The sequence below is a fragment of the Carettochelys insculpta genome, chromosome 30 (genome assembly GCF_033958435.1).
Source record: "Carettochelys insculpta isolate YL-2023 chromosome 30, ASM3395843v1, whole genome shotgun sequence".
In the NCBI taxonomy this organism is placed as follows: Eukaryota; Metazoa; Chordata; order Testudines; family Carettochelyidae; genus Carettochelys; species Carettochelys insculpta.
Window position 1 is genome coordinate 15,904,552 of NC_134166.1, and position 27,810 is coordinate 15,932,361.

General features: G+C 60.6%; 1 protein-coding gene across 1 annotated transcript; it reads left to right on the forward strand.

Moving 5' to 3' along the window:
- The first annotated feature begins 254 nt into the window (after nt 1–254).
- Nucleotides 255–27,567, forward strand: CNFN (cornifelin). The gene is made up of 4 exons (XM_074981247.1): nt 255–364; nt 24,116–24,247; nt 25,146–25,282; nt 27,389–27,567. Exons 1-4 carry the CDS (start codon nt 319–321, stop codon nt 27,476–27,478), a joined length of 405 nt encoding a protein of 134 aa, XP_074837348.1. The 5' UTR covers nt 255–318; the 3' UTR covers nt 27,479–27,567.
- The last annotated feature ends 243 nt before the right edge of the window (nt 27,568–27,810 follow it).

A 27,810-nucleotide genomic window follows, 5' to 3' on the forward strand; every position in this document is an offset into this window, starting at 1 on the left:
CTGCACCCTGTGGCAGAGGAGCTTTTCAGCCCAGCCAGGGAGGGGGCTGTGCCCGGACTCCTGGGTTCTCTCCTGGCTCTGGGGTGGGAGTGGAGCCTAATGGTTGGGGGAGGGGCACCTGGACTCCTGGCTCTGGGGTGGTGGCTCGTGCTTAGGGCAGGGGAGCTGGGAGCCAGGACTCTCTTGGAGGGGGGCCCTGCTGTGACTCTCTCCCCACCCCAGGGCGATGTGGGGCTGGCCATGGGGAAGCTCTACGGGAACGATTTCAGCCAGACAACCATCTCCCGCTTCGAGGCCCTGAACCTCAGCTGCAAGAACATGTGCAAGCTCAAGCCCCTGCTGGAGAAGTGGCTCAACGACGCCGGTGAGTGGCGGGGGCTGGTGGCCCTGGGGGGGGCTGGAGGCTCGGGGGGCGGCTGGGAGCTCTGGGGGGGCCGGAGGCTCGGGGGAGGGGCTGGAGGCCCTGGGGGGTGGCTGGGAGCTCGGGGGGGGGGGCTGGAGGCCCTGGGGGGCGGCTGGGAGCTCAGGGGGGGGGCTGGAGGCCCTGGGGGGCGGCTGGGAGCTCGGGGGGGGGGGGCTGGAGGCTCGGGGGGGGGGGCTGGAGGCCCTGGGGGGCGGCTGGGAGCTCGGGGGGGGGCGGAGGCTCGGGGGGGGGCTGGAGGCCCTGGGGGGCGGCTGGGAGCTCGGGGGGGGGCTGGAGGCTCGGGGGGGGGGGCTGGAGGCCCTGGGGGGGCGGCTGGGAGCTCGGGGGGGGCTGGAGGCTCGGGGGGGGGCTGGAGGCCCGGGGGGGCGGCTGGAGGCTCGGGGGAGGGGGCTGGAGGCCCTGGGGGGCGGCTGGGAGCTCGGGGGAGGGGGCTGGAGGCCCTGGGGGGCGGCTGGGAGCTCGGGGGAGGGGGCTGGAGGCTCGGGGGAGGGGGCTGGAGGCCCTGGGGAGGGGGCTGGGAGCTCAGTGGGGGCTGGAGGCTCAGGGGAGGGGGCTGGAGGCCCTGGGGGGCGGCTGGGAGCTCGGGGGGGGGGCTGGAGGCTCGGGGGGGGGGCTGGAGGCCCTGGGGGGCGGCTGGGAGCTCGGGGGGGCTGGAGGCTCGGGGGAGGGGGCTGGAGGCCCTGGGGGGCGGCTGGGAGCTCGGGGGAGGGGGCTGGAGGCTCGGGGGAGGGGGCTGGAGGCCCTGGGGGGCGGCTGGGAGCTCGGGGGGGGGGCTGGAGGCTCAGGGGAGGGGGCTGGAGGCCCTGGGGGGCGGCTGGCCAGGACAGGCGTGGCGTGGAGGTGGTACCAGGCTGGGCTGGCAGCTGTGGGTTTGGGGCCCAAGGAATGGCTGGGGTTGGGAGCCAGGACTCCTGGGTTCTCACCTGAGGAGTTCCCGAGCGAGACCCCGCGCCCAGCAGGGGTTAACTCCGCCCCCCACTGCCAGGAGTGATGGTTGTCAATGGGGCTGCCAGGCAGGGATGGGCGCGGGGGGGCAGCTCAAACTCCCCTCCCTCAGCCGGGCCCAACGGGAACACCCAGGGGGCCTGGGAGAGCCTCTCCCGCCCGGACTCCTGGGTCCTCTCCGCGCTCGGGGCCCCGCCCCCGCCGACTCCGGCCCCTCCCCCCGCGTTATGACTTCATCTGGCGCGGCCGCGGCCATAAATCTTCATAAAGCCGGGCTGTGATTAATCCCGGGCCGGGCCGGGCGCGGGACCTTTCCCATTAGCGGCTAATGGGAAGATGGAGAGGGCCTGTCGCGCCGCGGCTCGCCCGCCATCCGTCCCACTTTGCAGCGCCCGCGGCGGCCGCACTGCGCCGCACTCCATCACAAACATTTTCCGAGTTAATTTCCGCCCCTTAATCCGCCCGGCGCGGCTCCGCTGGCAGAATCGATTCGCGGCTCCCAAATTAAATCAGGCCGTTGCCATGCATGGGGGAGCCGGGCCGCCGGCTAATGAAGCGGCCAGGAAGGGGGGGGCCGGGGGCTGCCGTCGGGGGGAGGGTGCTTGGGGGCTGGGGTCGGGGCATGGGGGTGATGGCTGGGCAGGGCTGGGGGTGGGGGTGAAGGGGCTCGTATGGGTTTGGGGGTGGGGGTGCAGAGGGCTGAGAGGCTGGGAGATGTGGGGGTGCAGAGGTGAGGGGGTGAAGTTGGGGGGTGCAGGGCACAGAAGCTGGACATGCAGAGGTTAGGGGGTGCTGGTGCCTGGGGGATGAGGAGGTTTAAAGGGTGCAGAGGTTGGGGGGTGCAGATGCGAGGGGGTGGGGCAGAGGTGTGCTGGACTAAGGGATGTGTGTGAGTGGAGAAGCTCCCTCTGGCTGGCCACAAGGGAAGCTGGCAGGTAATGCCTCTGTCCTGTACACAGAGGGGGGACAGCCCGGCTGGTTTGCATGGGTGGTGGCAGTTGGAAGCTGGGGGGACAGTGGAAGGCAGTTGGCCTGGGCTGTGGGGGGCTAGACCCCAGACGGGGCTCCCCTCCCCGGGATGGCTGTGGCTGACGGGCTCTGCTGCCTGCACTGACCCCCCTGCACTGCCCTGTGTCCCTGGCGGCTCATAAACTCCCTGTTCCACCTGCTGAGCCAGAGTCACTCCTGCCTGGGGGTGGGGGCAGAGCCTGGGGACACCTGAACCCCATTCCAGGAGCTGCTGGAGGTGCAGAGGTTTGGTGGTGAGCAACAGGGTTTTGGGTGCGGAGTGGTGCAGGAATTGTGGGGTGCAGGCAGTGGGCAGACCTGGGTGCTGGGGGGTGCAGAGGTTGGAGCTGTGGGCACTAGGGGGTGGTCAGTGCAGAAGCTGGGTGTTGCAGAGTGTGATGGCACTCTGGGGTCCCCAAGCTCTGCACCCCATCCACAGGTAGAGCTGGAGGTTTATTAACCGCCAGTCAGTCATTCTGATCCATCCTGGGGAGAGGAGCTGGGGGGTGTCCCCTGCTGGGGTCTAGCCTCCCCTTGGCACAGGCTGCCTTGCCACTATCCCCGAGCTTCCAGCTGCTGCCTCTCATTCAAATGCAGCTGCGCTCCTTCTCCCTGCCAGCGGGTGAGCCGAAGCCAGCCCATCACTCACTCACATCCACCCCCTCACATCTCGCCCTGCGTCCAGGCCCATCTGAGCAGGTCCACTCAGCCAGAGGCCTGGGGAAGTTCAGGGCCCTCCCTGCATGACACATCTCACAGAGCTGGAAGGTGACCTTGGGAGGTCATCGAGTTGAGTCCCCTGCCCTCTTGACAGGGCCAAGCACCATCCCCGAAAGACTTTATTTTTTAATTTAAATATATTTTCCCAAGAGCCTAAATGGCCTCCTCAAGGATTTTGCTCACAACCGTGGGCTTAGTGGGCCAATGCACAAACCACTGCGCCACCCCTGCGTGACAGGGCATCGGCTATGGTGTTGTTGTTCCCCTTGACGTGGACCACCTCCATGTCGTAGTCCTGCAGGAGCAGACTCCACCGCAGGAGCTTGGCGTTGGCCCCTTTCATGTGGTGCAGCCAGGTCTGGGGTGAGTGATCGGTGTACACGGTGAAACGCCGTCCAAACAGGTACGGCTGCAGCTTCCCCAGCGCCCACACCATGGCCAGACATTCATTCTCTATGGCCGCGTAGTTCTGCTCCCGGGGCAGCAGCTTCTTGCTCAGGTACATGATGGGGTGTTTCTCCCCCTTGTCGTTCACTTGCATTAGCACAGCCCCCAGCCCCACGTCTGAGGCATCAGTGAACACCAGGAAGGGCTTGTCGAAGTTTGGGTTTGCCAGCACTGGGGCCCTGCTCAGAGCCTCCTTTAGTGCGCAGAGGGCCTCTTGGCACTGCTCCGTTCAGACCACCTTGTTGGGCTTCCCTTTCTTTCACATATCCCTGAGGGGGGCTGCGATGGAACTAAAATGGGGCACAAAGCTCTGGTAGCACCCCGCCATCCCTATGAAGGCCTGGACCTGCTTCTTAGTCTGGGGCACCAGCCAGTCTCTGATAGCCCCACTTTAGCTGGCTCTGGCTTTAAGCAGCCACTGCCCACCTTGTGGCCCAGGTAGGTCACCTTGGCCATCCCCACTTTGCACTTTGAAGTCAGCCCAGCCTCCTGAAGTCAGTCCAGCCCTTGGCTCACCTGGGATGCATGGTCTTCCCACGTCTGGCTGAAGATGCAAATGTCCATGTAAGCCAGGGCAAAGCTCTCCATCCCTCTCAGTAGCTGGTCCTCCAGGTGCTGGAAGGTAGCGGGTGCCCCCTTGAGGCCAAAGGGCAGAAGCAGGAACTCGTGGAGCCCCATGGGGCGGTGAAAGCCGATTTGAGCCGGGCATCCTGGTCCGATGGCACTTGCCAGTACCTCTTGGTGAGGTCTATGGTGGTGAGGTAATGGGCTCCCTCAAGCTTGTCCAGGAGGTCATCAGGTCTGGGCAGGGGATAAGCATCCAATACGGTGATGGCGTTGAGCCTGTGATAGTCCGAACAAAACTGGGCCAATCAGTCACTTCTCTAAGGTGCTTGTATACAAGCGCCAGAAGCCTGGGGAACAACCAGGAAGAATTAGAGGCCCTGGCACAGTCACACAAGTATGAGGTGGTTGGAATATCGGAGACTTGGTGGGATGATTTGCATAACTGGAGCAGGTCATGGAAGGTTATAAACTGTTCAGGAAGGACAGACAGGAGAAAGGAGGAAGAGTTGCGCTCTGCGTGAGGGAGCAGTGTGATTGCTCAGAGCTCCAGTATAGGAGGGGAGAAAATCCAGTTGGGTGTCTTTGGGTTAAGCTTAGAGGTGGAAGTAACAGAGGCGATGCTGTAGTTGGTGTCTGCTATAGACGCCAGATCAGGGACGTGGGGTAGATGAGGATTTCTTCACACAGCTAAGTGAAGCTTCCAAATCACAGGCCCTGGTTCTCATGGGAGACTTTAACCCTCTGGACATCTGTTGGGAGACCAACACAGCAGCACACAGACAATCCAGGAAGGTTTTGGAGAATGTTGGGGATAACTTCTTGGTACAAGTGCTGAAGGAATTGACCAGGGGCCGTGCACAACTTGACCTGCTGCTCACAAACAGGGAAGAACTAGTAGGAGAAGCGGAAGTGGATGGAAACCTGGGCTGCAGCGACCATGAGTGCACAGAATTCAGGAACCGGGCTAAAGGAAGAAGGATGAGCAGTAACATACAGACCCTTGATTTCAAAAGAGCAGACTTCGACTCCTGAGAGAACTGATGGGCAGGATCCCTTGGGAAATGAAGAGAGAACTGGCAGTATTTTAAAATGTCTTGCTAAAGGCACAGGAACAAACCACCCCACTGCATAGTAAGAAATGCAAACATGGTGGGCAACCAGCTTGGCTTAACAGGGAAATCCTTAGTCAGCTTAAACTCAAAAAGGATGCATACAAGAAATGGAAACATGGACAGTTGACTAAGGAGGAGTATAAACATACGGCTGGAGAATGCCGGGCAGTAATCAGGAAAGCGAGAGCACAATTGGAACTGCAGCTGGCAAGGGATATGAAGAGTAACAAGTAGGGTTTCTACAGGCATGTTAACAATAAACAGGTTATCAGAGAAGGTGGGGCCGTTACTGGATGAGGGAGGTAACCTAGTGACAGATGATTTAAGAAAAGCTGAAGTACTCAACGCTTTTTTTGCCTCAGTCTTTACAGACAAAGTCAACTGCCACAGGACTGTCCTAGACAATGCAGTATGGGAAGGTGGAGGGCAGCCATCTGTGGGGAAGGAACAAGTTCTGAGCTATCTAAAAATACTAGATCTGCACAAATCCATGGGGGTGGATATAATGCACCCAAGGGTACTAAGGGAATTGGCAGATATCATTGCTGAACCTTTGGTCATTATCTTTGAAGACTCTTGGAGATCGGGAGAGATCCTGGATGCCTGGAAAAAGGCAAACTATGATGGGGTTCAGGGGTCCCCCTGCACTGCACCCCGTCCGCTGGCAGGAGTGACTGTCACTCAGCAGGTACAACAGGAGGTTTATTAGGCGACAGATGACCAGTTTCTCACAGAAGCGTCAGTGCAGCAGTCAGAGACAGTCATTCCAACCTGTCCCGGGGAGAAGAGCCCGAGGGGTGCCCCTCTGGGGTGTAGCTTTCCCCCTCCTCAGGCTGGCTGCCTTCCAGCTCCCTCTCCCTCCAAGCCTCTAACTGCTGCGCCCAATTAAAAAACCAGCTCAGCTCCTCCCTCCTCTTTGTTCAGGGCTGAGGTGTTACCTGCCAGCCTAGGTTGTAGCCCCAGGGTCATCCTTAGCCACTGAGAGCTGCTCTGCTTGTCTCACACATCCAGCCTGAGTCTCACACATGCACCCCCCCCACTCCATCACATCTCTCCCCCCTTCCAAACCGAACTGAGGGGGGTCACTCAGCCAGTGACCTGGGGCAGTTCAGGGCCCTCCCTGCGTGACAGGGTATCGGCTATGGTGTTGTTGTTCCCCTTGACATGGACCACCTCCATGTCGTAGTCCTGCAGGAGCAGACTCCACCGCAGGAGCTTGGTGTTGGCCCCTTTCATGTGATGCAGCCAGGTCAGGGGTGAGTGATCGGTGTACACGGTGAAACGCCGTCCAAACAGGTACGGCTGCAGCTTCCCCAGTGCCCACACCATGGCCAGACATTCCTTCTCTATGGCTGCGTAGCTCTGCTCCCGGGGCAGCAGCTTCTTGCTCAGGTACACGATGGGGTGTTTCTCCCCCTTGTCATTCACCTGCATTAGCACCGCCCCCAGCCCCACGTCTGAGGCATCGGTGGACACCAGGAAGGGTTTGCTGAAGTCTGGATTTGCCAGCACTGTGGCCCTGACCAGAGCCTCCTTCAGCGCGCAGAGGGCCTCTTGGCACTGCTCGGCCCAGACCACCTTGTCAGGCTTTCCCTTTTTACACAGCCCTGTGAGGGCAGCTGTGATGGAGCTAAAGTGGGGCACAAACCTCCGGTAGTACCCCGCCATCCCAATGAAGGCCTGGACCTGCTTGTTAGTCTGGGGTACCAACCAGTCTCTGACAGCCTCCACTTTAGCTCGCTCCGGCTTTAAGCGGCCACTGCCCACCTTGTGGCCCAGGTAGGTCACCTCAGCCATCCCCACCTTGCACTTCCCTGCCTTGATAGTCAGACCGGCCTTCTAAAGTTGGTCCAGCACCTGCTTGACCTGGGACACATGGTCCTCCCACGTCTGGCTGAAGATGCAAATGTCGCCCATGTAAGCCAGGGCAAAGCTCTCCATCCCTTTCAGTAGCTGGTCCACCAGACGTTCAAAGGTGGCAGGTGCCCCCTTGAGGCCGAAGGGCAGGAGCAGGAACTCGTAGAGCCCCACAGGGGTGATGAAAGCCGACTTGAGCCGGGCATCCTGGTCTAATGGCACTTGCCAGTACCCCTTGGTGAGGTCTATGGTGGTGAGGTAACGGGCTCCCCCCAGCTTGTCTAAAAGGTCATCAGGCCTGGGCATGGGGTAGGCGTCCAATACAGTGATGGTGTTAAGCTTGCGATAGCGATAACGAGACTCGTAGATAAGGAAGAAGCAGTGGATGTGGTATACCTAGACTTTAGTAAAGCATTTGATACGGTCTCGCATAATATTCTTATCGACAAACTAGGCAAGTCCAACTTAAATGGGGCTGCAATAAGGTGGGTGCATAACTGGCTGGCAAATCGTACCCAGAGAGTAGTTGTTAATGGTGCTCAATCCTGCTGGAAAAGCATAACAAGTGGGGTTCCGCAGGGGTCTGTTTTGGGACCAGTTCTGTTCAATATCTTCGTTAATGATTTGGATATTGGCATAGAAAGTACGCTTATTAAGTTTGCAGATGATACCAAGCTGGGAGGGGTTGCAACTACTTTGGAGGATAGGGTCATAATTCAGAATGATCTAGATAAATTAGAGAAATGGTCTGAAGTAAACAGGATGAAGTTTAATAAAGATAAATGTAAGGTGCTGCACTTAGGAAGGAATAATCTGTTTCACACGTACAGAATGGGAAAAGACTGTCTAGGAAGGAGTACAGCAGAAAGGGACCTAGGGGTTATAGTAGATCACAAGTTAAATATGAGTCAACAGTGTGATGCTGTTGCAAAAAAAGCAAACACGATTCTGGGATGCATTAGCAGGTGTGTTGTGAACAAGACACGAGAAATCATTCTTCCGCTCTACTCTGCGCTGGTTAGGCCTCAGCTGGAATATTGTGTCCAGTTCTGGGCACCCCAATTCAAGAAAGATGTGGAGAAATTAGAGAAGGTCCAGAGAAGAGCAACTAGAATGATAAAAGGTCTGGAGAACATGACTTATGAAGAAAGGCTGAAAGAATTGGGCTTGTTTAGCTTGGAAAAAAGAAGATTGAGGGGGGACATGATAGCGGTTTTCAGATACCTTAAAGGGTGTCATAAGGAGAAGGGAGAAAACTTGTTCTTCTTGGCCTCTGAGGAGAGAACAAGAGGCAATGGACTTAAACTGCAGCAAGGGAAGTTTAGGTTGGACATTAGGAAAAAGTTCCTAACTGTCAGGGTGGTCAAGTACTGGGATAAGTTGCCAAGGGAGGTTGTGGAATCTCCCTCGCTGGAGATATTTAAGAACAGGTTGGATAGATGTCTGTCAGGGATGGTGTAGATAGTGGTCGGTCCTGCCATCGGGGCAGGGGACTGAACTCGATGGCCTCTCAAGGCCCCTTCCGGTCCTAGTGTTCTATGATTCTATAGTCCACACAAAACCGAACAGACCCATCTTTTTTAAGGACTAACACCACGGGAGAGGCCCAGGGGCTGAATGAGGGTTGGATCACCCCCAGAGCCAGCATGTGTTCGACCTCCCGCTCTGTGTCCTGAGCCGTCCTCCCTGTGGCTCTGAATGGCACACACTTGATAGGGGTGTGGGTGCCTGTCTCTATTCGGTGGACAGCCAGGTCAGTGCATCCGGGTCTGTCAGAGAACAGCTATTGGTGTGAACACAGCACCTCCCTGGTCTCCATCTGCTGGGCAGGGGATCAGCTGGTCTGAGAGGGGAATAGACTCCAGCAAGGAGCCGGCTCTAGTCCCTGTGACCAAATCCACCAAGGGATCATTCCCCTGCCCCTCCCAGTGCCTGCACATGGCCAGCACCAAGTTCTGTCTGTCCCAGTAAGTTTTCATCATGTTCACATGATAGACCTGGTGGCTGTGGGCCTGGTTCGACAGTTCCACCACATAATTCACCTCATTCAGCTGTTTGACGACCTTGAAGGGGCCATCCCAGGCCGCTTGCAGCTTGTTCCGCCACACAGGTACGAGAACCATTACTTGGTCCCCAGTGGCATAGGCTTGGGCCTGGGCATTACAGTCATACCAGACCTTTTGCTTGCTTTGGGCCATGGAGAGGTTCTCCCGGGCAAGGCCTATGAGCTTGGTAAGTATTTCCTGGAAGGTCAGTACATACTGTACCACTGACTCCCCTTCAGGAGAGGCCGTCCCCTCCCACTCTTCTCTGAGCAAGTCCAAGGGTCCCCACACCCTCCTTCCGTACAGCAGCTCAAACGGGGAGAACCCTGTGGATTCCTGAGGCACCTCCCTGTATGCAAACAGCAGGTGGGGTAAGTACTTGTCCCAGTCATGGGCGTATTGATTCTTGAAGGTTCTCAGCATCTGCTTCAGAGTCCCATTGAACCTCTCCACCAGCCCATTGGTCTGGGGCTGGTAGGCTGTGGCCCAGGTGTGCCGGAGCCCACACTTGTCCCACAAGCTTTGCAGCAGGGCCGACATGAAGTTGGACCCCTGATCCGTGAGAAGCTCCTTGGGGAACCCCACTCTGCTGAAAATGGACAGCAGTGCATCCGCCACGGTGTCAGCGTCGACAGAGGTCAAGGCCACTGCTTCTGGGTATCGCGAGGCAAAATCTACCACCACCAAAATATATTTCTTCCCCGAACGCGTTGCCTTGCTGAAGGGTCCCACTATGTCCGTAGCCACTTTCTGGAAAGGCTCCTCTATGATGGGCAGTGGCCTTAGGGCAGCTTTCCCCTTGTCTCGGGTCTTCCCCACCCTCTGGCAGGGGTCGCAAGACAGGCAATACAGACGGACAGCTGCAAAGATCCCTGGCCAAAAAAAGTTCTGTAACAACCTTCTCCTGGTGCGGTGGATCCCCTGGTGTCCTGCGAGCGGGATGTCATGAGCTAGGTACAGCAACCTGCGCCGGTACTTTTGGGGAACCACCAGTTGCCTCTGGACCTTCCATGGCTCCGCTTTGTGTCTAGGAGCCCATTCCCGGTACAGGAATCCCTTCTCCCACAAGAATCTCTCCCTGCAGCCCTCCCCCAGCTGTGGAGCTGGGCTGAGACTGGCCAGTTCCCTCAGCTTCTGCAAGGAGGGGTCTCTCTGCTGCTCTGCCTGGAACTCTTCAGCCGGGGCAAGGGCGGAAGCCACTTTCCCATCCCTGCCTGGCTCCAGCACCACTGGCCTGCGAGATCTAGTTTTTGGGGGCCCCCTTTCTCTCAGGGTTGGCCCCTGTGGCTTCTGTGTCTTTGGCTGGGGCTGTACCCCCAAATCTGGGGAACGCACCCCTCATTTTCTTTGGCTACGGGTCAGGACCAGGGCACAAGGGCGTTCACCTGGCCAGTTCTCTAGGTCAGCCCCCATCAGTACATCTGCTGGCAAATGGCTGTGCACGCCCACCTCCTTGGGGCCTTCCTTGTCCCCCCATTTCAGGTGCACCCTCACCATGGGCACCTCGAAAGGGGTCCCCTCAATTCCTGTTATCGTCAGGTGGGAATCGGGTATCATGCAGCCCGGTGCCACCACCCCGGGTCGGGCCAGCGTCACGTCAGCACCTGTGTCCCAGAACCCCGTGACCTTTTTCCCGTCTACCTCAAGGGGTGTGAGACACTCGCTCCACAGAGGCAGTGCCGCCCCCACTCTGTAAACTAACCTCTGAGCATTTGGTCCCCCTGAGGAGCTGGTCTGTGGGGCGGACTCGGCCCAATCCGAGTACCTACTGTCAGCATCACCCGCCTTGGCCGCCAGCCCCTCTGGCTTCTGGGACCCCACCCAGTTGACTCCATGACCCCCCCGGGCCTGCTCAACCTGTCTGGGAGCTTGGGGCACTGGGCTGCTCTATGCCCCTTCTGCCCAGAGCGATAACAGCCTGGGTCTTGTTGTGTCCCTCGGGCCGGCTGCTCTGTCCAGGCTCTGCTTGGCTCTCTGGGGGGTGGGTGGCCGGCCCCTCTTTCCTGGGCTCGCCCAAGAGCTGGTCCCCTCTGTCGTACGGTCAGGATCCGGTCTCTCTGAGATTCTCGGTCTCTCTGGGACTCCCTCTCCCTCCAGGACTCCCTCTCTTTGTGGGGCTCACTTTCAAACATGGCCCAGCTGTTTGTGAAGTCATCTGCCAGTTTCCCTGCGTTGTGTGAATCCCCAGGCCTCCGGTTCACGAGCCACACGCTCAGATCAGGTGAGCACATCTCATAGAATTGCTCCAGGACTGCCAGCTCGACCAGGTCCTCTACGGACTGGACCCCCATCCCGAACACCCACTTCCGGTAGTATTGCCTCAGGCGGGAGGCCGCATCTACATAGGTTTCCTCTGGCCTCTTCTGCGCCTCCTGGAACCTCTTTTTGTACATCTCCGGAGTCAGCCCGAACTTATGCAGTAGGGCCTGTTTGACCCATTCATAGTCCCCAGGCTGCAGCCCCTCCAGCTGGCTGAGCACCGCTGTGGCCTTCTGACCCAGCAAGGGGGTGAGGTGCCGGAGCCACTCGGCTGGGGAAACCTCGTGCAACTCACAGGCTTGCTCAAAGGCGGTAAGGAACTCGTCCATGTCCCCTGGGTCCTGACACTGGGCCAGCACATGCGTCTCCAAGTGACTGGCCACCCCGATCCGTCTGGCCCTCTCCCCGCTTACTGCAGCTGGGGCCTCTTGGCATCTTGCCTCCGCCATGGCCTGCTCATGCTCCCGCTCTTGCTCTCTCTCCTCCCGCTGTCTCTCTTGTAGCTGGTGCTCGTGCTTACGCTCTTTCCCGTTCCTGGAGCTCGTGTTCACACTCTCTGTCCCGTTCGTGGCGCTCATGTTCCCTCTGCCGTTCCTGGGCTTCCAGTTCCTTTAATCTCACCTCGAGCTCCAGCCGTCGCAGCTCTGTGGCGGGGGACTCTGCCCGCGATGGACCACCGCTAGCTGAGCGCGACCTGGCGGGCACCGTGTCTGTCTGACGGCGTCGAGCCCCGGCTCCTGTCGGAGAATCCGAAACGCTTCCCGAGGGTGACCGGCCACTTCCTGCTGGGACAGGCTCTGCCCCCCCGGATCGGTCATTCTCTTCCAGCTGGGCAATCAGCTGGGCCTTGGTTGCCTTCCCCACAGTCAGGCCCCTCTGCACAGCCCCGCTTGCTCTGCCTTCAGGAGTCGGGTATAATCCATCTCCGCACTGTCTTCCGGGGTACCCACTCACCAGCAGCAGCTGCAGGAATGGCTCTGTTCCCCCTCTGGCTCTTGTGAGGCTCCTTCCTTCTCTTGCGCTCAGTCAGCCACTGCTGGGAGCTCATCTGTGGGTGCAGTGCATCCCACTCCTGACACCAGTGTGATGGGGTTCAGGGGTCCCCCTGCACTGCAACCCGTCCGCTGGCAGGAGTGACTCTCACTCAGCAGGTACAACAGGAGGTTTATTAGGCAACAGATGCCCAGTTTCTCACAGAAGCATCAGTACAGCAGTCAGAGACAGTCCTTCCAACCCATCCTGGGGAGAAGAGCCCGAGGGGTGCCCCTCTGGGGTGTAGCTTTCCCCCTTCTCCGGCTGGCTCCTTCCAGCTCCCTCTCCCCCCACCCCCAAGCCTCTAACTGCTGTGCCCGATTCAAAAACCAGCCTGGCTCCTCCCTCCTCTTTGTTCAGGGCAGAGGTGTTACCTTCCAGCCTGGGTTATAGCCCCAGGGTCATCCTTAGCCACTGGGAGCTGCTCTGCTTGTCTCTCACATCCAGCCTGAGTCTCACACAGGTACTCCCCCCCCTCCATCACACAAATGTAGTGCCCATCTTTAAAAAAAGGACAATCCAGGGACCTATAGACGGGTCAGCCTTAGCTCAGTCCCTGGGAAAATCATGGAGGGGATCCTCAAGGAATCCATTTTGGAGCACTTGGAAGAGGGGAAAGTGGTCAAAAGTGATCATGCACCCCCTCCTCAGGCAGCGTCGGCTCCGCTGGCTTGGCCACGTCCACAGGATGAATGATGGAAGGATTCCAAAAGACATCCTGTATGGCGAGCTAGCCTCTGGCAAAAGACCTCCCGGACGCCCCCAGTTGCACTACAAAGATGTCTGCAAGAGAGACCTCAGAGAGGTAGACATCGAGCTGGACAACTGGGAAGAACTAGCAGACGACCGCAGCAGATGGAGGCAGGGGTTACACAAGGGCCTTCAGAAGGGCGAGATGAGGGTCAGACAGCTAGCAGAGGAGAAGTGAGTGCACAGAAAGCACAATAAGGACTTGCCAGACACCCACTACATCTGCAAGAGATGCAGCAAGGACTGTCACTCTCGTGTGGGTCTTCATAGTCACAATAGACACTGTAAATGAAGTCCTCAATTGAAACTTGAAAGGGCGCGATCCATAGTCTATGCAGACTGAAGGATGCCTACTGCTACTACTGATCAAAAGCAGCCAACACGGATTCACCAAAAACAAGTCCTGCCTGACCAATCTGATTAGCTTCTATGATGAGGTAAGAGGCTCTGTGGCCACGGGGAAGTCAGTGGATGTGATGAACCTTGACTTCAGCAAAGCTTTTGATACAGCCTCCCACAACATTCTTGCTCATAAGTTAAGGAAATACGGACTGGATCCTTGGACCATAAGATGGCTAGAAAGCTGGCTTGATGGTCAGGCCCAGCAGATAGTGGTCAATGGCTCAATATCTGGATGGCGGCTGCTTTCAAGCAGAGTGCCACAAAGATCGGTTCTGGGGCCGGTGTTATTCAACGTCTTTATTCATGACCTGAATGAGGGACTGGCTTGCACCCTCAGCAAGTCTGGGGATGACACTCAGCTAGGGGGAGAGGTAAGTATGTTGGAGGGTAGGGATAGGGTCCAGAGTGACCTGGATAAATTGGAGGACTGGGCCAAAAGAAATCTGGTGTGGTCCAACAAGGAGAAGTTGTGATGGAGTAAGTGGGGGGAGTGCATGGGTGAGACTCAGGCTGGATGTGTGTGAGACAAGCAGAGCAGCTCCCAGTGGCTAAGGACGACCCTGAGGCTATAACCTAGGCTGGCAGGTAACACCTCAGCCCTGAACAAAGAGGAGGGTGGAGCCGAGCTGGTTTTGAATCGGAGGCAGCAGTTAGAAGCTGGGGGGAGAGGGATCTGGAAGGCAGCCAGCCTGAGGACGGGGGAAGCTACACTCCAGAGGGGCACCCCTTGGGCTCCTCTCCCCAAGACGGGTTGGAATGACTGTCTCTGGCTGCTGTACTGACGCTTCTGTGAGATACTGGGCATCTGTTGCCTAATAAACCTCCAGTTGTACCTGCTGAGTGAGAGTCACTCCTGCCAGTGGACAGGGTGCAATGCATGGGGACCCCTGAACCCCATCACAGAAGTGTAGAGTCCTGTACCTGGGCCGGAAGAATCCCAAGCATTGTTATAGACTGGGGACCGATTGGCTCTGCAGTAGTACGACAGAAAGGGACCTAGGGGTTATGGTGGAGGAGAGGCTGGAAATGAGTAAACAGTGGGCCCTTGTAGCCAAGAAGGCTAACTGCATATTAGGGTGCATTAAGAGGAGCATTTTGAGCAGATCCAGAGAAGTGGTTGTTCCCCTCTATTTGGCACCGGTGAGGCCAAATCTGGAATATTGTGTCCAGTTTTGTCCCTTGGTATAAAAGGATGTGGATTTGCTGGAGCAGGTTTAGCAGAGGGCAACAAAAGTGATTAAGGGGCTGGAGCACAAGACCTATGAGTACCGGAGGGGGAGCTGGGTTAGTCTGGATCTGTAACAGCAACGAAGGGTCCTGTGGCAGCTTATAGACTAACAGAAAAGTTTTGAGCATGAGCTTTCGTGAGTGTCTGTGCTCTTAGAAGACCTATGAGGAGAGGCTGAGGAATTTGGGCTTGTTTAGTTTACAGAAGAGAAGACTGAGGGGTGATTTAATAGCAGCCTTCAACTTCCTGAAGGGGAGCTCTAAAGAGGAGGGTGAGAAACTGTTCTCAGTGGTGTCAGATGGCAGAACAAGGAGCCATGGTCTGAAGTTGAAGAGGGAGAGGTGTAGGTTAGATATTAGGAAAAACTACTTTGCCAGGCGGGTGGAGAAGCACTGGAATGTGTTGCTGAGAGAGGTGGTGGATTCTCCATCCCTGGAGGCTTTTAAGTCCTGACCGGACAAGGTCCTGGCTGGGATGACTTAGTTGGTGTTGATCCTGTTTGGAGCAGGGGGCTGGACTAGATGACCTCCTGAGGTCCCTTCCAGCCCTAGGATTCTATGATTCTATGGACTAACCCACCTTTTTGAGGACCAGCACCATGGGAAAGGCACAGGGGCTGGAGAAGGGTCGGATCACCCCCAGAGTCAGTATGTCTTGCACCTCCCATTCTATGCCCTGAGCCGTCTTCCCTGTTGCTTTGAACGGCACACACTTGATAGGGGCGTGGGTGCCTGTCTTTGCTCGGTGGACAGCCAAAACAGTGCATCTGGGTCTGTCAGAGAACAGCTGTTGGAGTGAACACAGCACCTCCCTGATCTCCGTCTGCTGGGCAGGGGTCAGCTGGTCCGAGAGGGGAGTAGACTCCAGCAAGGAGCCGGCTCCAGTCCTTGTGAGCAAATCCACAAAGGGATCATCCCCCGCCCCTCCCAGTGCCTGCACAGGGCCAGCACCAAGTTCTCTCTGTCCCAGTACGGTTTCATCATGTTCATGTGATAGACCTGATGGCTGCGAGCCGGTTCGACAGTTCCACCACATAGTTCACCTCATTTAGCTATCTGACGACCTTGAAGGGGCCATCCCATGTTGCTTCCTGCTTGTTCTGCTGCATGGGTATGAGAACCATCACTTGGTCCCTGGTGGCATAGGCTCGGGCCTGGGCGTTACAGTCATACCAGACCTTTTGCTTCCTTTGGGCCATGGAGAGGTTCTCCCTGGCCAGGCCCATGAGCTCGGTGAGTTTTTCTCGGAAGGTCAGTACATACTGTACCACTGACTCCCCTTCAGCAGAGGCCGTCCCCTCCCACTCTTCTCTGAGCAAGTCCAGGGGTCCCCGCACCCTCCTTCCATACAGCAGCTCAAATGGGGAGAACCCCATGGATTCCTGGGGCACCTCCCTGTATGCAAACAGCAGGTGGGGTAAGTACTTGTCCCAGTCATGGGGGTGCTGATTCATAAAGGTTCTCAGCATCTGCTTTAGAGTCCCATTGAACCTCTCCACCAGCCCATTGGTCTGCGGGTGGTAGGCTGTGGCCCAGGTGTGCCAGACCCCACACTTGTCCCACAAGCTTTGCAGCAGGGCCAACATGAAGTTGGACCCCTGATCTGTGAGGACCTCCTTGGGGAACCCCACTCTGCTGAAAATGGACAGCAGTGCATCTGCCACGGTGTCAGCGTCGATAGAGGTCAGGGCCGCTGCTTCTGGGTATCGCGTGGCAAAATCTACCACCACCAAGATATATTTCTTCCCAGAACACGTTGCCTTACTGAAGGGTCTCACTATGTCCATAGCCACTTTCTGGAAAGGCTCCTCTATGATGGGCAATAGCCTCAGGGCGTCTTTCCCCTTGTCCCGGGTCTTCCCCACCCTCTGGCAGGGATCACAGGACAGGCAATGTTGACAGACAGCTGCAAAGGTACCTGGGCAGAAAAAGTTCTGTAGCAGCCTCTTCCTGGTGCGGTGGATCCCCTGGTGTCCTGCGAGCGGGACATCATGGGCTAGGTACAGCAGCCTGCACTGATACTTTTGGGGAACCACCAGTTGCTTCTGGACCTCCCATGGCTCTGCTTTGTGTCTGGGAACCCATTCCCGGTACAGGAATCCCTTCTCCCACGGGAATCTCTCCCTGCTGCCCTGGAGCTGGGCTGAGACTGGCCAGTTCCCTCATCTTCTGCAAGGAGGGGTGTCTCTGCCGCTCTGCCTGGAAGTCTTCGGGTGGGGCAGGGGCTGAAGCCACTTACCACTCCCTGCCTGGCTCCAGGACCACCGGCTTGTGAAACCTGGTTTTTGGGGGCCCCCTTTCTCCCAAGGTCAGCCCCTGTGGCTTCTGTGGCTTTGGCTGGGTATCCACCCTCGAACTTGGGGAGATCCCCCCTCGCCTTCTTTGGCTGCAGGTCAAGACCAGGGCACGAGGGTGTTCACCTGGCCAGTTCTCCAAATCACCCCCCATTAGTACATCAGCAGGCAAATGGCTGTGCACGCCCACCTCCTTGGGGCCTCCCTTATCCCCCCATTTCAGCTGTACCCTCGACACGGGCACCTTGAAAGGGGTCCTGGCGATTCCTGTTACAGTCAGGTGGGAATTGGGTATCATGCAGCCCGGTGCCACCACCCTGGGCCAGGCCAGCGTCAGGTCCGCGCCTGTGTCCCAGAACCCTGTGGCCTTTCTCCCGTCTACCTCAAGGGGCGTGACACTCGCTCCGCAGCGGCAGCGCTGTCCCCATGCTGTAAACTGACCTCTGAGCATTTGGCCCCCCCGAGGAGCTGGTCTGTGGGGCAGACTCGGCCCAATCCGAGTATCCACTGTCAGCACCACCTGCCTTGGCCGCCAGCCCCTCTGGCTTCTGGGACCCCACCCGGTTGACTCCATGACCCCCTGGCCTGCTCAACCTGTCTGGGAGCTTGGGGCACTGGGCTGCTCTACGCCCCTTCCGCCCACAGTGATAACAGCCCAGATATTGCTGTGTCCCTCGGGCCGGCTGCTCTGTCCAGGCCCTGGCTGGCCCTCTGGGGGGTGGGTGGCCGGCCCCTCTTTCCTGGGCTTGCCCAATAGGTGATCCCCTCTGTCGTACAGCCAGGAACCGGTCTCTCTGAGACTCCCTTTCTCTCCAGGACTCCCTGTCTTTCTGGGGCTCACTTTCAAACCTCTCCCAGCTGTTTGTGAAGTCTTCTGCCAGCTGCCCCACGCTGTGTGGGTCCCTTGGCTTCTGGTCCTCAAGCCAGACCCTCAGGTCGTTCCAGGACCATCAGCTTAACCAGGTCATTTATGGGCTCCCATCCTGAACACCCACTTTTGGTAGTGTGGTAGTGTTGCGTCAGGCGGGAGACCACATCTACATAGGTTTCCTCTGGCCTCTTCTGCTCCTCCTGGAACTTCTTCTTGCACACCTCAGGAGACAGCCCGAACTTATGCAGCAGGGCCTATTCGACCTGTTCATAGTCCCCAGGCTGCAGCCCCTCCAGCTGGCTGAGCACCGCTGCGGCCTTCTGGTCCAGCAAGGGGGTGAGGTGTCGGAACCATTCAGCTGGGGGGACCTCGTGTAACCCACAGGCTCAATCAAAAGCGGTAAGGAACCCGTCTATATCCCCTGGTTCCTGACACTGGGCCAGCACGCACGCCTCCAAGTGACTGGCCACCCCGAGCTGCCTGGTCCTCTCCCCGCTTACCACAGCTGGGGCCTCTTGGCGTCTCACCTCTGCCATGGCCCGTTCATGCTCCCGCTCTTGCTCTCTCTCCTCCCACTCTCGCTCTCTCTCCTCCTGCTGTCTCTCCTGTTCCTGGGCTTCTGGTTCCTTTAATCGCACCTCGAGCTCCAGCCGTCGCAGCTCTGCGGTGGGGGACTCTGCCCACAATGGACTCCCATGAGCTGAGCGTGACCTGGTGGGCACCGCGTCTGTCTGACGGCGTCGAGCCCCCACTCCTGTCGGAGAATCCAAAACGCTCCCAAGGGTGTGACTGGCCACTTTCTGCCAGGACAGGCTCTGGCCCCCTGGATCGGTCATTCTCTTCCAGCTGGGCAATCAGCTGGGCCTTGGTCGCCTTCCCCACGGTCAGGCCCCTCTCTCTTCACAGCCCCACTAGCTCTGCCTTCGGGAGTCCAGTATAATCCATCTCACCATCTCCCGGGTTATCAACTCACTGGCAAAAGCTGCAGCACCACAAGGCTCCCAAAAATCGCTCTGTTCCACCTCCAGCACCCCTGGCTGTTGTGAGGCTCCTTCCTTCTCTTGCGCTCAGTCAGCCACTGCTGGGAGCTCATCCGTGGGTGCAGTGCATCCTACTCCTGACACCAGTGTGGTGGGGTTCAGGGGTCCCCAAGCTCTGCACCCCATCTTCAGGCAGGAGTGACTCGCTCAGCAGGTAGAACAGGAAGTTTATTAGGCGACAGAGTTCCAGCTCAGTGCAGAGGTGTCAGTACAGCCGGCAGAGACAGTCATTCCAACCCGTCCTGGGGAGAGGAGCCCGAGGGGTGTCCCTCTGGGTTGTAGCTTTCCCCCTAGCCAGGCTGGCTGCCTTCCAACTCCCTCTCTCCCCAGCTTCTAACTGTCACTGCCAATTCAAACCCAGCTCCGCTCCTCCCTGCTCTGTGTTACCTGCCAGCTTAGGTTACAGCCCCAGGGTCATCCTTAGCCACTGGGAGCTGCTCTGCCTGACACACACATCCAGCCTGAGTCTCACTTGCACCCCCCTCCACACACACTCCATCGCAGCAGCCTGGGGAGAGAGCAGAGCCTGCATTTGGAAAAGGTGCCAACGAGGAAACTAGCCCATTGTCTGAGGAAGATTCCCCCAGCCTGCGGTGGCTGGAGAGGGAACCACCAAGAAAGAGCATTCCAGGTGTGACTCTGAACCCAGCCATGGGGGCTGGAACAGAGGGAATGGCTCTGAGATGGGCAGTGGTATCCCTGCTAAGGAGGCTGGTCCTTGGTGCGAGGAAGGTGCTTCTACTTCTGGGGAAGCTGGTTCTTTGCCTGAGCCTAGGGTGGCTCAAAATGGTGGTAGGATCTGACTTGGATCTGAGTGCAGCTGAAGCCCAGAAGGAGTTCACTGTGGCTCAAGGGAGCAGGGCCATGTAAAGCCGGATGGAGGTCGATTGTTGTTTGAGGGAACTCCTGAGGAAGGGGCTCCCCCGGGGAGTTTCCTGAGCAGTCTGTGGTAACCGCAGGGGACAGGAGCAAGGGAAAAGTGATCAGGGAAGTGTCTGTCTGTAGAAGGCAGCAGTTTGACTGGGGAGAAGTTTGTTCCAATTCCTGATGGCCAGGACCTGCCTGAGTGTGAGACCACTGGCTGTGCTCTGCAAGGGGCCGGAGGAGGCAGTGTAAAGGAGCCTCATGAACTGGAAGTTGGTCCAGGTAAAGTGACAGCTGTGAGGGAATGTGAGCAGCCCTGTGATATCCAAGTGACAGGGTGTGAGCAGCGTACTGGGGGTGTGGTCCTGATCCTGGTCGCTGGGGTAAGTGGGTCTCAAGTTCAGAGGAAAGATTGCATGGCTAAGTATGTGGAGCAGAACAGCCGTGTGGTTGATTTCTGCAAAAGGCAGAAGTGCGTGAGCACTGTCCCATCTGCAGACACTGTAGGGCCTTGTATTCTTTTAGTGGACTCCTCTTCTGATTCCAAGCAGGAACGGACGTGGGAGGTCAGAGAACAAAGGAACTATGGGCCAGAAAGGGTTAAAAAGAGATTGCTTCAGGTGGGTGCTTTGTCTCAAACTCACAGAGCAGCTTCAGGGAAGCAGCTTGAGGTGGGTGAAATGGCAAATTTCCAGGTGGATTGCTATAGCCATTGTTAGAAGGGAGGGCACGCCCACACAGCAACGGGGAAGTTAGAACTTGATGGTGCAAAGCCATATGGCCCCAAAATGACAGATGCTCAAGGATGTTACACAAAGGTTGTGGTCGAGCAAAGAGCAACGTGAATGTACAATTGCAATGGGGTTGTTCTTGTTACTCACGCTGACTGCTGTAACCAAGGGGTGCTGCTACCAAAAGCTGTACAATTGTACCATGTACTGAATGTTTGGAAAGAACCATGTGACTTGTTGACATTGATGTATAAGCATGAATTGTGTGCTGAAGGCATTTGTAATTCTGAAATGTCACCGTTGTTCCCTGTAACTTGCAAACTCTCACATGAGAAGGAACATTCCAAACCTATTGTGTGGCATGGAAGGGGAAACTGAGGCACACAACCATTTTGGTGGTCTGGCTAAATGCCAAGGGTGGACGCATTTGTACCTTCCTTTACTGGACTGTAACTGAATTCCAGACGTTTGCTGGAGCAGCTGTATGGGCTGGTGGGCAGACGGGGCAGGGCCCAGACCAGAGATGAGCTGTTTTATCTGCTGGTGCTGGAGCAGCTGTACGGGCTTTGCCTGCCCGACTTGAGAATGCGACTGATGGGCCAGAGGCTGAAGCAGGGAGACCGACCAACCCAAGGGAACCAACGGGACTTGCCCGGCTGCATCACATGAAAGGGGCCAATGCCAGGGTCCCGACGTGGAGCCTCCCCTGCAGGATTGTAACATGGAGGTGGTGCACACCCAGAGGAGCACCGAGGGTACAGCCGATGCCCCGGCATGTGGGGGGGGCCCTGAACTTCCCCAGCTCACTGGCTGAGTGACCCCGCTCAGGAAGGTGAGAGAGAGAGAGAGAGAGAGACAGAGAGGGGTGTGTGTGTGCGTGTGTGGGTGGGGTGTGTAGCTTACAGAGGGTGTGGGGCTCCTGCTGAGGGTAACCGTGGCAACCAGGTGACACCTCTGGGCTGCAGACAAAGAGGGAGGTGGAGCCTGAGGGGTTTGAATTGGAACTGGGAGTTGGAAGCAGTGAGTCTGGGCTGGGAGGAGAGAGACAAAGGAGGGGGCAAGGCCCTGGCTCTGGCGGGTCCCTCGGGGCCTCCTCTCCCCAACGTGGATGGGACTGGCTGTCTCTGCCGGCTGTACTGACTCCCCTGTACGACGCTGTGTCCTGTCAGCTAATAAACCCGCTGTTCTCCTGCTGAGTGAGAGTCACTCCCGCCTGCAGGTGGGGTGCAGAGCTTGGGGACCACTGAGCCCCATGACAAGGGCAGGGTTGCAGGTGCTGGGGTGTGCAGAAGTTGGGATGCAGGCTTTAGAGGATGCAGACAACTGGGTGCAGTGGTTAGGCAGTTCAGGGGGTTGGTTGGTGTGGACACTGGGGGGGTGCAGGGTTGGGGTATAGGTGCTGGAGGTGCAGAGAGTAGGTGGTACAGGTGCCTGGGGGGACCAAACGTTTGGGGGTGCAGAGGATGGGCAGTGCAGGTGCTGGGGGTGCAACAATTAGGTGGTCCAGGGTCTGGTGGGTGCCAGTGCTGGGGTTGCAGATTTTAGGGGGTGCAGGCACTAGGGGTGCAAGGTTAGAGGGTATAGGTGCTGGAGTACAGAGGTTAGAGGGTGCAGGTGCCTGGAGTGCAGGTACTGGGAAGTGCAGTGGTTTTGGGGGGTGTAGGTGCATGAGGGTGCAGAGGTTGGGAGTGCTGGCTGTAGTGTGTGCAGGCACTGTGGGGTGCACTGGTGAGGGGGTGGGGGCTTTGGGCTGCAGAGGTTAGGGTGCAGGCACTGGGGGTGCAGAGGTTAGGGGTGAAGGAGCTGGAGGAGTGTAGGCTTGGGGGTGCAGGCACTGAGGGGGTGCAAAGTTTGGGGGTGCAGAGATTGGGGTGTAGAGGTTGGGGGTGCATGTGCTGGGGGATACAGGCTTCCACAGAGCCCAACCCACCAGTCCCCCTTCCCCGCTCAGCAGGGAACCCAGGAGTCCTGGCTGCCAGCTCCGCTGTTGCGATCCCCACTCCCGTCCGAGCGCCAGCTCCAGCCAGGCCTGTGGGACGCCTCTCAGTGGGGTGCAGCTAAAGGGGGCTGGGTGCCATCCAGGGGCCTCCAGCTGCAGCCCTGGAGCCAAGGCCCAGGCCAAGGGTTCAGCCCTGCCCCCCTTGGGCCCATCCCCAGCCCAGCCCCCACCCCGGCTGCACCCTGTGAATTTCACGCCTGGTGACCGCGGGGCTGCGCCCAGCAACCAGCAGCCAAGGTGCTTTCGGCCCTGCCAGCCCAGTGCCCAGCTGCCCAGCTTGCAGCACAGGAGAAGGTGAGTTCTGGCACCACTGCCCCCCAGCCCCCCGCAACTGCAGAGTGGGTGCCCCTGCCCTCTGGGTGGCCCTTACTGCAGGCACCAGTCACCCTTGGAGCAGACGGCATGGGCAGGGGAGCGAGGGGCACTGGCTGGGCTGGGCTGGGGGCAGGGGCTGTGGGGCGGGAGCGAGGGGCACCGGCTGGGCTGGGGGCAGGGCTGTGGGGCAGGAGCGAGGGGCACCAGCTGGGCTGGGGGCAGGGCTGTGGGTGGGAGCGAGGGGCACCGTCTGGGCCAGGGGGCAGGGCTGTGGGTGGGAGCGAGGGGCACCGTCTGGGCGGGGGGCAGGGCTGTGGGGCAGGAGTGAGGGGCTCTGGCTAGACTGGGGGCAGGGCTGTGGGGTGGGAGTGAGGGGCTGTGGGGCGGGAGTGAGGGGCTCTGGCTGGGCTGGGGGCAGGGCTGTGGGGCGGGAGTGAGGGGCACTTGGCTGGGCGGGGCTGTGGGGTGGGAGTGAGGGGCTCTGGCTGGGCTGGGGGCAGGGCTGTGGGGTGGGAGTGAGGGGCTGTGGGGCGGGAGCGAGGGGCACTTGGCTGCGCGGGGCTGTGGGGTGGGAGTGAGGGGCTGTGGGGTGGGAGTGAGGGGCTCTGGCTGGGCTGGGGGCAGGGCTGTGGGGCGGGAGCGAGGGGCACTTGGCTGGGCGGGGCTGTGGGGCGGGAGCGAGGGGCTCTGGCAGAGCTCAGCAGTGGTCTCTAGGGCTGGCTGCAGGGTCCAGGCTCTGTGGGATGTTCCTCCCAACACCCCCCGGCTGCTGCCCCCAGTTTCTGCCCTGGTTCAATTTGTTAGTGCAGCTGCAGGAACCCACCAAATGGGAACAACACAGCCCCCTTGGCCAGTGCCCCTCACCCCCACCCCCACCCCACCCTGGCACCCCCAGCTCACCTGGGGCCCCTCACCCCCACCCCCACCCCACCCTGGCCTCCCCAGATCAGCTGGGGCCCCTCACCCCCACCCCCACCCCACCCTGGCCTCCCCAGATCAGCTGGGGCCCCTCACCCCCCAGGCTGCCCCCCAATCTCAGCAATGCTTGTACAGTTCCTTGTCTCCCTCCCCCCCGCCCGTGCCCAGCCTGGCCGTGCCAGCTGCTCCCTTGGGGTGGGGGGGGTGGGCCATGTCTGGCGCTGGGCTCGGTGGGCTGCAGCCTTGGTTGGGGTCCCGGCGTGGCTGACCCCCTCCCCATGCCCGCAGGCTCCAGCATGGCCTACGTGGGCGAGAGGGTCCAGGGGGCGCAGCCTGGCCCTGTGCAGACCAGCTGCTCCCAAGCCCCCATGAGCACCTGGCACTCTGGCCTCTGCGACTGCTGTGCCGACATGGGCATCTGTGAGTGGGGCTGCAGGTCTGGGGGCAGGGCAGGTGAGGGGGTGGGGGGCGGGGGGGAGGTGAGGGGGCAGGGGCAGGGGCAGGTGAGGAGGGCGGGGAGCTGGGGCAGGTGAGGGGGCAGGGAGCTGGGGGAGGTGAGGGGGCAGGGGCAGGTGAGGGGGTGGGGAGCTGGGGGAGGTGAAGGGGCAGGGGGCGGGGGGAGGTGAGGGGGCGGGGGCAGGGGGAGTTGAGGGGGCAGGGGCAGGTGAGGGGGTGGGGAGCTGGGGGAGGTGAGGGGGCAGGGGGCAGGGGGAGGTGAGGGGGCAGGGGAAGGTGAGAGGGCGGGGAGCTGGAGCAGGTGAGGGGGCAGGGAGCTGAGGGAGGTGAGGAGGTGGGGGGCGGGGGGAGGTGAGGGGGCAGGGGCAGGGGGAGGTGAGAGGGCGGGGGGCAGGGGGAGGTGAGAGGGCGGGGAGCTGGGGCAGGTGAGGAGGTGGGGGGCGGGGGGAGGTGAGGGGGCGGGGGCAGGGGGAGGTGAGCGGGCAGGGGCAGGTGAGGGGGCAGGGGCAGGTGAGAGGGCGGGGAGCTGGGGCAGGTGAGGGGGCAGGGAGCTGGGGGAGGTGAGGGGGCGGGGGCAGGGGGAGGTGAGGGGGCGGGGGGCAGGGGGAGGTGAGAGGGCGGGGAGCTGGGGCAGGTGAGGAGGTGGGGGGCGGGGGGAGGTGAGGGGGCGGGGGCAGGGGGAGGTGAGCGGGCAGGGGCAGGTGAGGGGGCAGGGGCAGGTGAGAGGGCGGGGAGCTGGGGGAGGTGAGGGGGCGGGGGGCAGGGGGAGGTGAGCGGGCAGGGGCAGGTGAGGGGGCAGGGGCGGGGGGGGCTCAGGGCAGGGTCCCAGTTGGGGTCTGTAACCCCCTTCCCTTCCCCCCAGGTCTCTGTGGCACCTTCGTGCCCTGCGTGCTGGCCTGCCAGGTCGCGCAGGACTTCGGGGAGTCGTGCTGCCTGGCCTGCCTGCCCGGTGCCCTGCTGGGGCTGCGCACAGGCCTGCGGGAACGTCACCGCATCCAGGTGAGGCTGAGGGCGAGCCGGGTCCTGCCCAGGGGCCTCTCCAGCTGCAGCTCTGCCCTCCTGGGGCTGCCATCACCTCCTCGCCCTCTGCCCCTGCCCCTGCCGTGGGCCAGGCCTGTGTGTACCCAGGGCGGAGCGAACCGAACCAGAGAGAAACTGAGTCACGCCAGCTGCACAAAAGCTCAAAGCCGCCCCCTGCACCCGCAACCAGTTTGAACCGGCCAAATTCCAGCAGAGAACCCTGCGCCGATTCCTTCCTGGGCCGGGAGCCCCCGCCGTGCCGTGCCGTGCCGTGCCGTGCCGTGCCGTGCCGTGCCGTGGGGCGGGGGTCTCTGGCGCTGCCCTGGGGCCCTTCCAGCCCTGCGCTGGGCCTGGCCAGCCTGGCCTCCTGGCCCAAGCCTGGCTGCGCTCTGCCGCCAGCGCACGCAGGCCCCTTCTCCGGCGCGCAACACGCTGCCCCGACAGAGAGTGCAGTAGGAAAGCAGCGGCTGTCCGCCCCCCATGCTGCCGTGCCCACCCCCCCACATTCACACCCCCCCCCAAGCCGACGTGCCCACACCCCCACACACGCACCTACACCGCCGTGCCCCCCCCACGTCCGCAATCCCCCCACACCTCTGTGCCCACACCCCTACACGCCCCCCACGCCGTCGTGGCCACACCCCCCCCCACACGCACCCACACCGCCGTGCCCACAACCCACACGTGCCCCCCATGCCACTGTGCCCACCCACCACATCCACACATGCACCCACGGCACCATGCCCACACACCCCCACGCCCCCCATGTGCCCACCCCCCCCACATCCACACACCCCGCACGGCACCATGCCCACACCCCCCCACGCTGCTGTGCCCACACCCCCACACATGCACCCACGGCGCCGTGCCCGCACCCCCACACATGCATCCATGGTGCCGTGCCCACACCCCCCACATGGCACCGTGCCCACCCCCCACATCCACACGCCCCCCCAACGCGCCGTGCCCACACCCCCACACATGCACCCATGCCGCTGTCCCCACACCCCCCACACGGCCCCACGCCGCTGTGCCCGCCCCCTCCACATCCACACACCCCACACGCCACCGTGCCCACCCCCCCATCCACACACGCACCCACGGTGCCATGCCCACTTCCCCACACACAACCACACGCCCCCCACGCCGCTGTGCCCACACCCCCTCACGCTCACCCATGGCACCATGCCCACCCCCCACACACGCACCCACGCGCCCCCCGCGCTGCCATGCCCACATCCCCCCAAGCCCACACATCCCCCATGCCGCCATGCCCACACCCTCACACATGCACCCACCCCACTGTTCCCACACCCCCCACATGCAGCCAACCCCCCCCCAGGCTGCCATGCCCACCCCCCACACCCACTCTCCCCTCACACCACCATGACCACCCCCCACGCCCCCTCACGCCGCCATACCCACATGCCCACATACCCCCCATGCCGCCGTGCCCACACCCACACGCCCCCTGCCTGCAGTGCCATGCCCACACCCCCCACATGCACCCATGCACCCCACACACCACTGTGCCCACACACTCCCCACACCCATGTGCCCCCCCCGCCGCCGTGCCCACCCCCCCTACCCACGTGCCCCCCCCCACACCTGCACACACACTGTCGTGCCCATCCATGTTCCCAGGCTGGGGCTCACTTTCGTGAGTCAGCCGAGCGAGTGAGGCCTGAGGGGCCTGGGGACCAGGTTCCTTCGGGCCAGGCCGAGGTCCCTGTGGAAGGGGCGAGGTGCCGGGTTTCTGCTCTGCCTTCGCCTGTGGCTTCCTCCCTCGCTCCCTGGCTCCCGCAGCCGCTCTCAGCGACTGCGCCCTGAAGCTGCTTCCTCCCACTGCCGGGCGCCTGGGCCCGCCGGCAGCCCCTGCTCACCCTGCCCCGGGCTCAGCCCTGCTCCCGCCTGGCTCCCACGCTCGGCGTGGAGTTAACGCCCCTGCTCGCCCAGCACCGCCAGGCACCCGGGATCCCCAGAGCTGGGCTTTGGTCCCACTGGGCGCCCCCCGTGGCCGGGGTGGGGGTGGGGTGCGGGGGTCACGCGGGGTGAGCTGGGCCTTGTAACTCCCTGTCCCCACAGGGCTCTGTCTGTGACGACTGGCTGGTGATGAGCTGCTGTGGGCCCTGCGGCCTGTGCCAGATGGCCCGGGAGCTGACCCTCCGGAAATGAGGGCACCAGGTGGCAGGAAGAGAAGCCGCCCCCGCCCCCCCAGCCCTCTTTGGGTCCCACACACTTACATAAACAGCCTCCAGCTCCTGGCCGGTGCCTGTGCCGATGTGGGGCCCTGTGCCCTTGGGGGATGGGAGGGGGACGGGGGATGAATGGAGCTGGGGCAGAGTTAAGGGTCCAGCCATGGGGCGGGTTAAGGATGTGGGAGCAGGCTCATGGGGGCGGGGTACAGACTGAGGGGGAGGAGCGGTGGGTGCCCAGGGGACTGGCGCACACACCGGCGGATGAGCGGAGGCTCCAGGCTGGCGCCTGCTGGGCGGGGACGTTCTGGG

Coding starts and splice junctions, on each gene's coding strand:
- CNFN (XM_074981247.1), top strand. CDS start 319: ATGTGCAAGCTCAAGCCCCTGCTGGAGAAGTGGCTCAACGACGCCG. Junction 365..24,115: donor GAAGTGGCTCAACGACGCCG/GTGAGTGGCGGG, acceptor CCATGCCCGCAG/GCTCCAGCATGGCCTACGTG. Junction 24,248..25,145: donor CTGTGCCGACATGGGCATCT/GTGAGTGGGGCT, acceptor CCTTCCCCCCAG/GTCTCTGTGGCACCTTCGTG.